Source organism: Entelurus aequoreus, linkage group LG24 (genome assembly GCF_033978785.1).
Source record: "Entelurus aequoreus isolate RoL-2023_Sb linkage group LG24, RoL_Eaeq_v1.1, whole genome shotgun sequence".
NCBI classification, from domain to species: domain Eukaryota; kingdom Metazoa; phylum Chordata; class Actinopteri; order Syngnathiformes; family Syngnathidae; genus Entelurus; species Entelurus aequoreus.
Window position 1 is genome coordinate 34187449 of NC_084754.1, and position 16735 is coordinate 34204183.

General features: G+C 38.2%; 1 protein-coding gene across 1 annotated transcript in view; it reads right to left on the minus strand.

The window, feature by feature from the left end:
- ano5a (anoctamin 5a) overlaps nucleotides 1–16735 on the minus strand; it is a 55563-nt gene that overhangs the window by 24530 nt on the left and 14298 nt on the right. The window contains exons 6-7 of the mRNA XM_062036063.1: nucleotides 2104–2172; nucleotides 1725–2006 (exon numbers count right to left, since the gene is read on the minus strand). Of these exons, the coding sequence (XP_061892047.1) occupies nucleotides 1725–2006; nucleotides 2104–2172 (351 nt within the window). The remainder of the gene's footprint in view (nucleotides 1–1724; nucleotides 2007–2103; nucleotides 2173–16735) is intronic.

Genomic DNA, 16735 nt, shown 5'->3' on the forward strand with positions numbered 1-16735 from the left:
AAACAATAATACTACAAACAATAACTTACTGTACAATGTCTGCTCTCAGTGGGATGCCGACTGATGGGATGTTTATATCTTCCCGTTTAGATCATAATTATCATGCAGGTAAAAAAAAAAAAGATGGCTGAAAAGGAGCGTCTTTTAAAGGCCTACTGAAAGCCACTACTACCGACCACACAGTCTGATAGTTTATATATCAATGATGAAATCTTAACATTGCAACACATGCCAATACGGCCGGGTTAACTTATAAAGTGACATTTTACATTTCCCGCTAAACTTCTGGTTGAAAAACTCCTTTGGATATGACGTATGCGCGTGACGTCACAATGGCAACGGAAGCATTCGTACCCAATGTGTCACCATACAAAAAGCTCTGTTTTCATCGAACAATTCCACAGTATTCTGGACATCTGTGTTGGTGAATCTTTTGCAATTTGTTTAATGAACAATGGAGGTTGCAAAGAAGAAAGTTGTAGGTGGGATCTGTGTATTAGCGGCTGGCTGTAGCAACACATCAAGGAGTACTTACTTGGATAGCAGACGCGCTAGCCAATGCTAGCCGCCACCGCATCTGTGATCGGGTGAAGACCTTCGTCGCGCCGTCGAGATGAGGGCTGGCTGGCGTAGGTGGAGCGCTAATGTTTTTATCATAGCTCTGTGAGGTCCGGTTGCTAAGTTGCTAAGTTAGCTTCAGCGTCGTTAGCAACAGCATTGTTAAGCTTTGCCAAGCTGAGAATTATTAACCGTGTAGTTACATGTCCATGGTTTAATAGTATTGTTGATCTTCTGTCTATCCTTCCAGTCAGGGATTTATTTATTTTGTTTCTATCTGCATTGGAGCCAGATGCTATCACGTTAGCTCAGTAGCTAAAGAGCTTCGCTGATGTATTGTCGTGGAGATAAAAGTCACTGTGAATGTCCATTTCGCGTGCTCGACTCTCATTTTCAAGAGGATATAGTATCCCAGGTGGTTTAAAATACAAATCCGTTATCCACAATAGAAAAAGGAGAGTGTGTGGAATCCAATGAGCCAGCTTGTACCTAAGTTACGGTCAGAGCGAAAAAAGATACACCCTGCACTGCCTCTCTAGTTCTTCACTCTAACGTACCCCATCCACGAATATTTCATCCTCGCTCAAATTAATGGGGTAATCGTCGCTTTCTCGGTCCGAATCTCTCTCGCTCCATTGTAAACAACGGGGAATTGTGAGGAATACTAGCTCCTGTGACGTCACGCTACTTCCGGTATAGACAAGGCTTTTTTTTATCAGCGACCAAAAGTTGCGAACTTTATCGTCCTTGTTCTATACTAAATCCTTTCAGCAAAAATATGGCAATATCGCGAAATGATCAAGTATGACACATAGAATGGATCTGCTATCCCCGTTTAAATAAAAAAAATTCATTTCAGTAGGCCTTTAATGTCTTTCTCGCGATCTCCGGGTATAAGTATGATGTCAAAGTTGACCAATGTTTCAGTTTATGGCCATAAACTTCTACTACACAAGTGAGAGAGGCATGATTTATAATCTAGAATGAACTTTTACCAGCTCTGAGGCGATGCAGCAGCTCATCAGCTCAGTATGTTATAGCTGCATAACAAGTTGATCATGGCACAACAAACATTTTTAATATGAAGCTTTAAATATAGAAATGTGTGCTTTAACTTGAAGGGTAAGGTAATTATTAAAAAAGATGAAAATAAAAATCATCCTTACTATTCTGTTGCGCACGGCATCGGAAAAGAATGTGTCTGTATCATCAATGAGGAAGAAGTCAGACTTGGTCTTGTCAAAGGGAGCGGTGAAGTAGTCTTGGTCAGGATGAATGATGTGCTCGGGAAGTTGGAAAGGGTTGGCCCAACAGTTTATCCTCTTTTCTTTGCTCTGGATGTCATTGGCTTTAAAGGGGACCTTGATCTTTAGCACATCTGCGTAGGTGGTCAACGCTTCCCACGGGGCGTGGATCTTCACAAAGTAGGTATTTCCATCCTCTGATTCCTAGTGATATGAGCAATGAAATATGATACACACATACACCATTAGGTTGGCTTCCATTGTGAGACACATGATTACATCAATGACCACAAGCTCTTACAGATTTATCTTCCCTCTCCAGCTCCAAACCAACTTTCATGAGGTTGGCTTCGTACACAGCCCTCTTTTCCTAAAGTAGAAAAAAATGAAATATAGGTTACAGTGCATGCAAGTACATGTTATGTACCACAGCTCTTCAGAGCAGGGGTGTTGAAATGTAGCACACTGTTTAATAGGGGTGTGGGAAAAAATCGATTCGAATTCGAATCGCGATTCTCACGTTGTGCGATTCAGAATCGGTTATCATTTTTTTAAAAAATTATTTTTTTTAATTTTTTTATTATTTATAATTTATTTTTTTATTTTTTTAAATTAATCAATCCAACAAAACAATACACAGCAATACCATAACAATGCAATCTAATTCTAAAACCAAACCCGACCCAGCAACACTCAGAACTGCAATAAACAGAGCAATTGAGAGGAGACACAAACACGACACAGAACAAACCAAAAGTAGTGAAACAAAAATGAACATTATCAACAACAGTATCAATATTAGTTACAATTTCAACATAGCAGTGATTAAAAATCCCTCATTGACATTATCATTAGACTTTTAGTTCATGAGATGCGATGCAAGTGTAAGCCACTGTGACACTATTGTTCATTTTTTGTATTTTTTTTTTTATATTAATGTTTGTAATGATAACATCAATGAGGGATTTTTAATCACTGCTATGTTGAAATTGTTACTAATATTGATACTGTTGTTGATAATATTCATTTTTGTCTCACTACTTTTAGATTGTTCCGTGTCATGTTTGTGTCTCCTCTCAATTGCTCTGTTTATTGCTATTCTGAATGTTGCTGGGTCAGGTTTGGTTTTGAAATTGTATTGCATTATTATGGTATTGTTGTGTATTGTTTTAATTTAAAAAAAAAAAATTTTTTTAAATAAAAATAAAAAAAAATCGTTTTTGAATCGAGAATCGTGTTGAATTGAAAAAAAAAAAATCGATTTGGAATCGAATCGTTACCCCAAGAATCAATTTTGAATGGAATCGTGGGACACCCAAAGATTCACAGTCCTACTGCTCCTTCCAGCGCTGTTGTTTTTAGTTGATAGAGTTTCTATCCAATCAGAATTCAGCTAGCTTATGTTGCCATGCTGTACCAAATCTGCCTGAGCCTTCAGATTCAGCAATGCAGCACATACAGGTGATAGACAGTTGCGATAGCCAATCAGATCACAAGTTGTTGTCAGTAAGGCCTTCTAGATGGCCTAAGGCATATATGTAGTGATGTTATGAGCCAGGTAACATAATAACTCCATTATCCAGCATGCCACAGTAGTGTAGATCATGCGCAGTAAACTTGAAGAACTCAGCCAACACGCCTCATCTGCACATTTTATGATTAGACAAGACAACACATATATTTGCACGGCCATTTTCAAGAAGGATATTTAAAGAGAAAGTACATCTTGGAAGACGATGTCAGCCAACCCCGGAAGCTAGCTCAGCTGTCGATGAAATGTGAATTCAGATATTTTATTTCTTTATTTTTTCACGTTTAAAATGTTTTTTGCAATTTTAATTTTGACAGTACCACATAAGATATGTTTTAATTGTTGATGCGGGTTTATTGATTTTTAAATGCGCCAGAAAATAACCTGTTTTGTACAATGCCCAGTAGTGCTTAAATGTGTTCCTGTATAGTATTTCTCCAGCAATGGTCATGTGGGGACATAAATGATGGTATTTTGAGAGGTAATCATTGAAATCGCACATCACTGAAGGCCTAGGTGGAAAACACACGGCCCGCCACTGGTTGAGAGGATACATTGATCATGTCTCCTTTAAATATTAGAAAAAGATTATTGTGTGCAGACAAACAGTTTTTGGAGAGTAGGAGAAAGTATCGGCTCTCTCAGAGCGGTAGGTGCTTCCCCACCACATCTAAAATCTATTTGTCTGCACACAAAAAATGTTTTCCTTATAGTGTTGGTAGGATGTTTTCACATGGCTGACGGGACTGAGGCTTGTCTGAAATTCGGCCATGGGACACACACCGGGAAGCGCCGCCTGGCCCTGGAGGTGTAGTTCTCCTCTTGCAAAGGTAATGATTCTTCAGCAGGTTAAGACACAGAAATGTTGTCATGACTTTTACTTCCTCTATTTCGTCAAGCTTGATATCCTCTTGGTGCTCCTTTAGAGCCGAGAACCTCACAAACTGTAGTTTAGCCTATTTTAAGAGGTGTAAAAAGACGCAATGAAATCTTTAAAAAGTTGATTTCCTTTTATATGTACCTTTAATTAACTTTGGAATAGTCACGTATAAGTGCTACAACACATCCATGTGACGTCACTTACACCTAGTGACCAGTCAAGTCCGTATACACTACTACAGGGGTCACCAACCTTTTTGAAACCAAGGGCTACTTCTTGGGTACTGATTAGTGCGAAGGGCTACCAGTTTGATACACACTTAAATAAATTGCCAGAAGTAGCCAATTTGCTCAATTTACCTTTAACTCTGTTATTATTAATAATTAATGATATTTATCTTTGTGGAAACACTGATCATCTTAATGATTTCTCACAATAAATATATATAGAAACAGATAAATATCAATATGCAACACTTTATTTTTATATTTTCTCTAAGTGCACATTTTTCAAATTGAACATTTTCAAATGATCACTTCTAAGACAGTCTTGTGAAATCACAATATCCCATTTTAACTAGATAGCCACTAACATTTTTTAACAAATCATGAATTACTTTGCACCATGTTTGTACAAATAATAACTCATGTAAAATACAAAAGTAAACTCTCAAATTTTTAAATCATGTCACACTTTGAACTGGACACCAAATCTGTTATCTGTTTCTTTGTCAGTTAGTGGGAAGCCTGGCATTGCATGCTGTTAACTAGTGTGTTGTACTCTGGTGTGTAACTTGACACTGCAACTCTGAGTGAGTCTTGCAGATGTGCATCAGTGAGGCGTGTTCTGTGTTTGTTCTTGATGAAGTTCATGTCAGAAAAGGCTGATTCACAAAGATAAGATTTTTCCTCATTGTTTGCGGAACCTTCTTAATCTTTTGGACATATTTTCACAGCAATCTGGCTTTAAGCTTAATTATGATAAATGTAAAATGTTAAGGATCTGAAATCTAAAGGGAATGTCCTTTCGAATGGAATGCAAAGTGCCTGTTTTGTGGACAGATGGACCAGTTAACATACTTGGTGTTGTTGTCCCAGAAAATCTGGAAGATCTAGGCTCAGTAAATTATGATAATCGACTAAGAAAGCTGGACAAAATTATGCAATTATGGAAAGGGAAATCCCTAACCTTGTATGGTAAAATGTCTATTGCCAACTTGTTAATTATTCCTCAATTTATTTATTTGTTTTTGTCATTACCAGCTCCATCACAAAACTTTTTTAAGATTTATGAGCGGAGGGTCTTCGATTTTGTCTGGAACGGCAAACCAGAAAAGATTAAAAGAAATGTTTTGTACAAAGAGTATGAATATGGGGGCCTGAAACTTCTCAACCTTGAAGCTATGTGTCTGTCTTTAAAAGCATCAATTGTTCCAAAGATGTATTTAAACATTGAGTGGTACACAAATGTCCTGTTGGACAAAAAACATGTACTGTATCAAAAGAAATTGTATCCTTTTTTACAAGTGATCCCCTCCCAGAGAGTCTGCTGGGAAACATGGTGGGGTTCATAAAGGAAACAATCCACTCATAGTGGTGTTTTCAATTTTTATGTGCCAGAAAAAAGAGACGATATTTTGCAGCAGTTAATATGGATGAACTCTAATATTGTAATAGATGGAAAGCCTTTCTTTTGGAAAAATATGTTTGAAAGAGGAATCATTTTTGTCAATGATATTATCAATGAGAATGGTAAAATTATGAAGTATGATGAATTTAGAGCTATGTATGGTGATGCTTGCTCAAGCTTTTCATTTGATCAACTAACTGGAGTAATTGGGAAAAGATGGAAACAAATAATTAATTATGGAACTACTAAATTATTAGTTTGTAAACCTCTAATAAGAAATTCTAGTTGGCAAAAAGGAACTAAAATAAATAGAAAAATATATAATTTTTATTTAATAAAGAAATCTTTGAAGGCTGCCTCATACAACACAAATGGAAAATTGGAGGACTTTTTTGACTGCCCGTTGCCATGGGATGCCATATTCAAACTAATCTATAAAACCACTATCGATGTGCAAAATCGTTATTTTCAAATTAAAATTATTTATAACTTCTTACGCACAGGGAAAATGTTAAAATTATGAAATATGACAGTCAGATGATTGCCGATTTTGTTGTCAGGAGCCTGAATCCACCCTGCATTTGTTTTGGTATTGTCATATTGTGTCTTTGTTTTGGGTGGAAGTTGAAAAAATGTGTTTAAGGATTGGTTTGTTTATGAAGCTTAATGTGGTTTCTGTTATTTTAGGAGAGTTCATTGACAATCATGATTTAGTCCATTTAATTATAGTACTCGGTAAAATGTTTATTTTTAAGGCCAAAAACAGATATTCACTTAGTATTACTTTCTTTAAAACATTTATTCAGTATTTTCTAACTTTAGAAAGTTACATGGTTGAAAACGATAATGATGCCAAAAAACATTTAAAAAAAGATGAGAAGTCCTCAAAGGCTTATTTTGAAAGTATAATTATGTTTATAGATTATATGATATCTGTTGTTGTGTTCCCTAATTTGAGTGACCTGGACATAATCTGGACTGTACATAAATGCTTATTTTGAAAATGTAATTTTGTTTATAAATTATATGCAATCTGTTGTTTATAAATTATATGCAATCTGTTGTGTTCCCTAATTTTTTTCTGTGTACATGAATGAAGGTGTGTGTTGCTGAGTCCGACTTGGACATTATCTGGACTGGGCCTGGTTTAAAAAACCCTTTACACAAATCTAATTTCATTGACAACCTGGTCTGTTGAAGATAAGGCCCTTTTTTTAAAAATAAAATAAAATAAGATCAATAAATAAATAAAAATTCTTGGATAAAAAAGAAAGTAAAACAATATAAAAATAATTACATTAAAAATAGTAATTAATGAAAATGTTAGTGGACCAGCAGCCTATACAATCATGTGTGCCTCAGGGACTGTGTCCCTTGCAGATGTGTTGTCTATGTTGTGGGAACCAGAATATTGGTAGCAGAAAGAAATAACCCCTTTTGTGTGAGTGGGTGTGGATGAGTGTGCATGGGGGAGGTTGTTTGGGTTGATGCACTGATTGAAAGTGTATCTTGTGTTTTTTCTATGTAGATTGAATTAAAAAAAATAAAAATAAATAAAATAATTTTAATTTTTAAAAAATTTTTTTTTAGAACAGGCCCGCGGGCGACTCGTCTGGTCCTTACGGGTGACCTGGTGCCCGCGGGCACCGCGTTGGTGACCCCTGCACTACTACTTATCACCATCTGTTAATTTATCTTAAAAAAAAATAAAAATAAATGTCATAGATTCGACTGATTGTTGGCGTTGGGCAAAATCTCACAAATTATATTTGACTATACAAATCTTTGCCTGAAGACAGTGCTAGTCTTTAAAACATAACTGAAATTAGCTCAACAGGTTTGAAAATAATATTCTGAAGATGCTGCGCCTCCCCTGACGACTTCTGGTGCCATCACACTTAAAAACTTCTGTCTTTGAAAAAAAAAAAATTGTTTTACAAAAGATGGATTAATCCACTCTTGTTTACATAATTTTAAACAAGTGTGTATTTTGTGTTGCAGCCACTGCGTCTGTTTACACCAGCATATTGCGCAATGTTAAATTGAGCTTTTATGTGATAGTTGTGTCTTTTGGGTGGTTCGGATGGGAGAAGGTGGGCTTTTTTTTTCTGATATCAAATCGGACCATCCTTAGCTAATACACATGAAGTGGCCTCAAGTTTGCTCTTCAGTGGAAACAATACTACTAGTCCCAGCAGACACGTGATCTTACCTTTGACTCTAGAATGAAGAATTAGGTCCTAATTTACTTTATCAAATCACAATCAAGTACAAGTAACATGCATTTGTGAAGTCTGACTACCTACTATCAACCTTCAGAAATCTCTCAGCTGCCTAACATTTGCCACAAATTATACTGTGTGAGTGGAACCCTTTCAAAGTTAATTTCAAAATGGGCCCTCCAAGTGGCTGCCAATGGAAAAGTGAAGACAGACCTTCAGTTGTGTCTTTTTTTATCAGTGTCCTGCTATCTACAGTATGTTGCTGCTGACTCCCATTCAGCTCTAGTGACATCCTGTAAGAGCTAGTTCTCACCGTTAACAACATTTTAAAAAAGCTTGCAATAAGTGGAAAAAAGGATGATTATCATTTGATACTTTGTACACTTATTTCCAAACACAATAATGTTTAGTTTCATTGCAGCAGTTGAAAGAAAAATACAGTAGAATCTTCAATGCATTCAAGGACTGCAGTGTGCATGTTATTTTAGTGAATTAGGAATTCTAAAGTCGCTCAAATTGAGCAATGCATCAGTTAAAGGGGCTGTTTGCAACTTACTAAAAGTTGCACTTTTCAAACAAAAAAATGTATCACAAACATCATTACGTTTTTTGTTTGTTTGTTTGTCCTGTCCAGCTACTCAGGCAAATCATATTGTTGATTTAGACGCCCATATCTATATACAAACAAATTTACCTTACAAAAGAGAAGTGTGGGATACTTCTCTTGTTGCCTTGTTTGTATTTCCATCCATCCATTTTCTACCGCTTATTCCCTTCGGGGTCGCGGGGGGCACTGGAGCCTATCTCAGCTACAATCGGGCGGAAGGCAGGGTACACCCTGGACAAGTCGCCACCTCATCGCAGTTATTTGTATTTGACTTTATTAAATGGATTTATATTATTATTTGGTGCAGCTGGTCCGGACCAGGAGGGGATAGAAAGAGAAAAAAAGGAAGACAGAGGGAGAAATTGTGGGGACAAGAGGGGATAAGACAGAGAGACAACAACAACAGCAAACACAACAATAACAATAACAACACGTATTGCATACCGCCACGTATTGCATACCGCCACAACACACCTAGACAAAAGGCAGGGGAACTATGTGAGAATGCTGTTCATAGACTACAGTTCAGCATTCAACACCATAGTCCAATCCAAACTCGTCATCAAGCTCAAGGACCTGGGCTTGAACTCAACCCTCTGTCAGTGGGTCCTGGATTTCCTGACAGGCAGACCACAAGTGGTGAGAGGAGGGAACTGCACCTCATCACCCATCCTCAACAAAGGTGCCCCCCAATCCAATCCACTTTATTTACATAGCACATTTAAACAACAAGAATGTTTCCAAAGTGCTGCACAGCCATGTTAAAAACAATATTAAAAACAATATAATGCTCCACCAATGACTGAATAAAAACAGGGCTGTGTTCATGAATCAATTTCAAACCCAGTTTCCATATGAGTTGGGAAATTGTGTTAGATGTAAATATAAACGGAATACAATGATTTGCAAATCATTTTCAACCCATATTCAGTTGAATATGCTACAAAGACAACATATTTGATGTTCAAACTGATAAAAAAATTTTTTTTGCAAATAATCATTAACTTTAGAATTTGATGGCAGCAACACGTGACAAAGAAGTTGGGAAAGGTGGCAATAAATACTGATAAAGTTGAGGAATGCTCATCAAAGACTTATTTGGAACATCCCACAGGTGAACAGGCAAATTGGGAACAGGTGGGTGCCATGATTGGGTATAAAAGTCAGTCATTCACAAACAAGGATGGGGCGAGGGTCACCACTTTGTCAACAAATGCGTGAGCAAATTGTTGAACAGTTTAAGAAAAACCTTTCTCAACCAGCTATTGCAAGGAATTTAGGGATTTCACCATCTACGGTCTGTAATATCATCAAAAGGTTTAGAGAATCTGGAGAAATCACTGCACGTAAGCAGCTAAGCCCGTGACCTTCGATCCCTCAGGCTGTACTGCATCAACAAGCAACATCAGTGTGTAAAGGATATCACCACATGGGCTCAGGAACACTTCAGAAACCCACTGTCAGTAACTACAGTTGGTCGCTAGATCTGTAAGTGCAAGTTAAAACTCTCCTATGCAAGGCGAAAACCGTTTATCAACAACACCCAGAAACGCCGTCGGCTTCGCTGGGCCTGAGCTCATCTAAGATGGACTGATACAAAGTGGAAAAGTGTTCTGTGGTCTGACCTGGTTTGGTCATGTCACAAGGCACACCTCCCTGTCAAAGACCATCCTGCAGGGAACAGTAGATGGGAAGCGGAGACGAGGCAGGCAGAGAAAGGCCTGGATGGACAACATCAAAGAATGGACTGGCTGCAGCTTCCAAAGCCTGCTACGAACAGCAGAAGATCGTGAGCGCTGGAGATCCCTGACTGCCCAAGCATCCACCATGACACCCCTACGGCCTCCTAGGCCATGGGATGAGTGAGTGAGTGAGTGAGTGAGGTCTGAAGAGTCCACATTTCAAATTTTTTTTGGAAACTGTGGACGTCATGTCCTCCGGACCAAAGAGGAAAAGAACCATCCGGATTGTTATAGGCGCAAAGTGTAAAAGCCAGCATGTGTGATGGTATGGGGGTGTATTAGTGCCCAAGACATGGCTAACTTACACATCTGTGAAGGCACCATTAATGCTGAAAAGTACATACAGGTTTTGGAGCAACATATGTTGCCATCCAAGCAACGTTACCATGGACGCCCCTGCTTATTTCAGCAAGACAATGCTAAGCCACGTGTTACATCAATGTGGGGGTACTAGACTGGCCTGCCTGCAGTCCAGACCTGTCTCCCATTGAAAATGTGTGGCGCATTATGAAGCCTAAAATACCACAACGGAGACCACCGGACTGTTGAACAACTTAAGCTGTACATCAAGCAAGAATGGGAAAGAATTCCACCTGAGAAGCTTAAAAAATGTGTCTCCTCAGTTCCCAAACGTTTACTGAGTGTTGTTAAAAGGAAAGGCCATGTAACACAGTGGTGAACATGCCCTTTCCCAACTACTTTGGCACGTGTTGCAGCCATGAAATTCTAAATTAATTATTATTTGCAAAAAAAAAAAAAAGTTTATGAGTTTGGGAACTGAGGAGACACATTTTTTAAGCTTCTCAGGTGGAATTCTTTCCCATTCTTGCTTGATGTACAGCTTAAGTTGTTCAACAGTCCGGGGTCTTTGTTGTGGTATTTTAGGCTTCATAATGCGCCACACATTTTCAATGGGAGACAGGTCTGGACTACAGGCAGGCCAGTCTAGTACCCGCACTCTTTTACTATGAAGCCACGTTCATGTAACACGTGGCTTGGCATTGTCTTGCTGAAATAAGCAGGGGCGTCCATGGTAACGTTGCTCCAAAACCTGTATGTACCTTTCAGCATTAATGGCGCCTTCACAGATGTGTAAGTTACCCATGTCTTGGGCACTAATACACCCCCATACCATCACAGATGCTGGCTTTTCAACTTTGCGCCTATAACAATCCGGATGGTTCTTTTCCTCTTTGGTCCAGAGGACACAACGTCCACAGTTTCCAAAAACAATTTGAAATGTGCACTCGTCAGACCACAGAACACTTTTCCACTTTGTATCAGTCCATCTTAGATGAGCTCAGGCCCAGCGAAGCCGACGGCGTTTCTGGGTGTTGTTGATAAACGGTTTTCGCCTTGCATAGGAGAGTTTTAACTTGCACTTACAGATGTAGCGACCAACTGTAGTTACTGACAGTGGGTTTCTGAAGTGTTCGTGAGCCCATGTGGTGATATCCTTTACACACTGATGTCGCTTGTTGATGCAGTACAGCCTGAGGGATCGAAGGTCACGGGCTTAGCTGCTTATGTGCAGTGATTTCTCCAGATTCTCTGAACCCTTTGATGATATTACGGAGCGTAGATGGTGAAATCCCTAAATTCCTTGCAATAGCTGCTTGAGAAAGGTTTTTCTTAAACTGTTCAACAATTTGCTCACACATTTGTTGACAAAGTTTTGACCCTCGCCCCATCCTTGTTTGTGAATGACTGAGCATTTCATGGAATCTACTTTTATACCCAATCATGGCACCCACCTGTTCCCAATTTGCCTGTTCACCTGTGGGATGTTCCAAATAAGTGTTTGATGAGCATTCCTCAACTTTATCAGTATTTATTGCCACCTTTCCCAACTTCTTTGTCACGTGTTGCTGGCATCAAATTCTAAAGTTAATGATTATTTCCACAAAAAAAAAAGTTTATCAGTTTGAACATCAAATATGTTGTCTTTGTAGCATATTCAACTGAATATGGCTTGAAAATGATTTTCAAATCATTGTATTTCATTTATATTTATATCTAACAGAATTTCCCAACTCAAATGGAAACGGGGTTTGTACACCAAAAAAACATTAACAAAATGCTATGGCTCATGAATGGTTATTAAAGTAATTCCTTTGTGGAATGAAAAAAACACAAGTGATATAAAAACATGGTGTTTACTTTTTGATATCAATATGACAAAGCAGTTTGGCTAATGAAGCTTAAGTCAAATAAACAAGCTTTGTTCTTCTTCAACAACCATGTACTTCAGTACAAGTTTGGCTAACAAAAATAAACAGGAGTGATACCTTTCACATCTAATACACAATCTTTGTGCCCCACCGACAACTCAGCCTGCGTTCAATTCAATGAAATGACAAAACATTTTAGCTAGTATTGATGCTATTTGAACACTAACAAAGTTAGCAGTTAAATTAAAGGACGAGTGAGCATCCCAGTAAACAAACTAAAGACTTTATACATCTAGTGTGTGTGTGACAATCATTGGTACTTTAATCTTTAATAAACAAGTTGTGGCAATGTTCCCTACACATCGCATGCTGCGTGGTAACTCTCAGTCCCAGCAGCTGACAGAAGGACGCTAGTTGCACGTTCAAAATGAAACCGCAACATCAAATATTTTTCTCCTCCAAAAGCACCGAGTCTCCACGGAAGTAGAAGCGATTGAAATGAAGTGAAACGAAGCGATTGGGTCCGTTTCAAAGCAAAGTCAGAGTAGGTGTCGCCATGTTTTGTTGAGCCGAACGGCTCTAGTGCGCATGTGCAGGCGGTGTGGCGCTTCAGTTTTCAAGGAAGTAAGCAGTGTTGCCTAAAATGCATTGATAAATGACAGTTTTTCTGTAATTAAAAATGTAAACGTCTGGAATTTTACCGCGGTTTATCATTATACTGTTTACCGTTAAATCCGTAGTGTGTGTTTTACATATGGTGTACTAAAAGCCTGAAAAGGGTGGGATATAATGCTTACAATTAGAGGTGGGAATCTTTGGGCACCTCACGATTCGATTGCAAGTCAAGAGTTACGATTCGATTAAAAATAGATTATTGCCGCAGCTTTAATTCATGTATTTTGATGCAGTTTTACATCGCTTTTTGTTTCATTAAGTAAGCGTTTATCACTTGCAACTTTTAAAAACAGTGCATTTGTGATAAGAAATTGTTAAATTAATTAAGATTACATGTATTCAATTCATAGAAATGTGTGCACAACTTTAACATAAATGACCTAAAATAAAAGGGCTGGTCGGATCTCTCGGTGAAGTGGCTCGCTAGGATCAGCCAAATTTTAGAACTGTCTGCCTTATTACTTTATTCACAATTAATAAATCGATTATCGATGATTAAGTTTACTAATTAAGTATATAATGGTCCATGTCCGAATTTCAAAGCATCTAAAAATCGATTATTTCCCCCACCTCTACTTACAATACTTAAGAAAGTTACACCTTTGAAGCAGCAGTGTAAAAGGTTGCAAACAGCCCCTTTTAGTTAGTCCTAAAAAATTACCTCTTGGCGTATCTTTTACATCTTATTTGACTTTTTGTGCCTTTTTTGCAAAAAAATGGACTGCCCTCATTCTTGATGCCATGCATTGCATCAGAATCAAATTATACACCATCATTGACAAAGATAATCTATTTTATGGACAAAACTTCCAAATGTAATCTAATGCTATTCACTAACAAACTAAAAAATAACCAACATGTTGTCCTGGTCTTTGTCATATGCCAATGTGTGCATATCATTCACGACGTCACATTATTGGGTTTTATTTCCATTGTTTGGTTGGTTTTATCATTTATATTTTCATAGATTACTGTAGGTCATTTGAGAGAGAAATTTTATTTTTATAATGTGTGTGTTTGCTACACAACAACAACAATTGACAACTAGAAAAGCACTCAGAGAACGCAGACCTCCGCCGGGCCCGATGTCCCAATATGATAATAGGGAAGTCCTGAAGCTAGACAGTGTTCCAGATCAGCCTCAAAATGTTGTCACTTCAACTTGAATAATTATCCCATTTTGGGATTTCCTGAAAAGTACATGAAAATCCGTCATAACCTTTTGAGATATTCATAGCGTAGTGAGAGAAACGGAGTGAACACTCTTGTTTGTCTCCATTATTTCTGTCTCTGCAGGGTTAGATCATACACATACAGTCGTGGTCAAACATTTACATACACTTGTAAAGAACATAATGTCATGGCTGTCTTGATTTTCCAATAATATCTACAGCTCTTATTTTTTTGTGATAGAGTGATTGGAGCACATACTTGTTGGTCACAAAAAACATTCATGAAGTTTGGTTCTTTTATGAATTTATTATGGGTCTACTGAAAATGTGACCAAATCTGCTGGGTCAAAAGTATACATACAGCAATGTTAATATTTGCTTACATGTCCCTTGTCAAGTTTCACTGCAATAAGGCGCTTTTGGTAGCCATCCACAAGCTTCTGGTTGAATTTTTGACCACTCCTCTTGACAAAATTGGTGCAGTTCAGCTAAATTTGTTGGTTTTCTGACATGGACTTGTTTCTTCAGCATTGTCCACACGTTTAAGTCAGGACTTTGGAAAGGCCATTCTAAAACCTTAATTCTAGCCTGATTTAGCCATTCCTTTACCACTTTTGACGTATGTTTGGGGTCATTGTCCTGTTGGAACACCCAACTGCGCCCAAGACCCAACCTCCTGGCTGATGATTTTAGGTTGTCCTGAAGAATTTGGAGGTAATCCTCCTTTTTCATTGTCCCATTTACTCCTTTTTCATTGTCCCATTTACTCTCTGTAAAGCACCAGTTCCATTGGCAGCAAAAAAGGCCCAGAGCATATTACTACCACCACCATGCTTGACAGTAGGGTGGTGTTCCTGGGATTAAAGGCCTCACCTTTTCTCCTGCTAACACATTGCTGGGTATTGTGTCCAAGCAGCTACATTTTTGTTTCATCTAACCACAGTACTTTCCTCCAGAAGGTCTTATCTTTGTCCATGTGATGTCAGATGAAACAAAAATTTTGCTGTTTGGCCACAATACCCAGCAATATAATTGGATGAGAAAAGGTGAGGCCTTTAATCCCAGGGACAACATTCCTACCGTCAAGCATGGTTGTGGTAGTATTATGCTCTGGGCCTGTTTTGCTGCCAATGAAACTGGTGCCTTACAAAGAGTAAATGGGACAATGAAAAAGGAGGATTACCTCCAAATTTTTCAGGGACAACCTAAAATCATCAGCCAGGAGGTTGGGTATTGGGCGCAGTTGGGTGTTCCAACAGGACAATGACCCCAAACACACGTCAAAAGTGGTAAAGGAATGGCTAAATCAGGCTAGAATTAAGGTTTTAGAATGGCCTTCCCAAAGTCCTGACTTAAACGTGTGGACAATGCTGAAGAAACAAGTCCATGTCAGAAAACCAACAAATTTAGTTGAACTGCACCAATTTTGTCAAGAGGAGTGGTCAACAATTCAACCAGAAGCTTGTGGATGTCTATCAAAAGCGCCTTATTGCAGTGAAACTTGACAATGGTCATGTAACCAAATATTAACATTGCTGTATGTATACTTTTGACCCAGCAGATTTGGTCACATTTTCAGTAGACCCATAATAAATTCATAGAAGAACCAAACTTCATGAATGTTTTTTGTGACCAACAAGTATGTGCTCCAATCACTACATCACAAAAAATAAGAGTTGTAGAAATGATTGGAAACTCAAGACAGCCATGACATGATGTTCTTTACAAGTGTAGGTAAACGTTTGACCATGACTGTACACATGCACAGAAGCATAAACTTAAGGTAACTTAGTGGAAATTATTCAGGTCAGGTCCAAAATCAGCTCAGTTGTTCTTTGTCCCATTTCCTAGGTTATTACTTCCGCCTGTAGGTTATGTAAGTTTATGTAAAGTTATGTATTTTACAAACCTCGTTTCCGTATGAGTTGGGAAATTGTGTTAGATGTAAATAAAAACGGAATACAATGATTTGCAAATCATTTTCAAGCCATATTCAGTTGAATATGCTACAAAGACAACATATTTGATGTTCAAACTGATGGCAGCAACACGTGACAAAGAAGTTGGGAAAGGTGGCAATAAATACTGATAAAGTTGAGGAATGCTCATCAAACACTTATTTGGAACATCCCACAGGTGAACAGGCAAATTGGGAACAGGTGGGTGCCATTATTGGGTATAAAAGTAGATTCCATGAAATGCTCAGTCATTCACAAACAAGGGTGGGGCGAGGGTCACCACTTAGTCAACAAATGTGTGAGCAAATTGTTGAACCGTTTAAGAAAAACCTTTCTCAACCAGCTA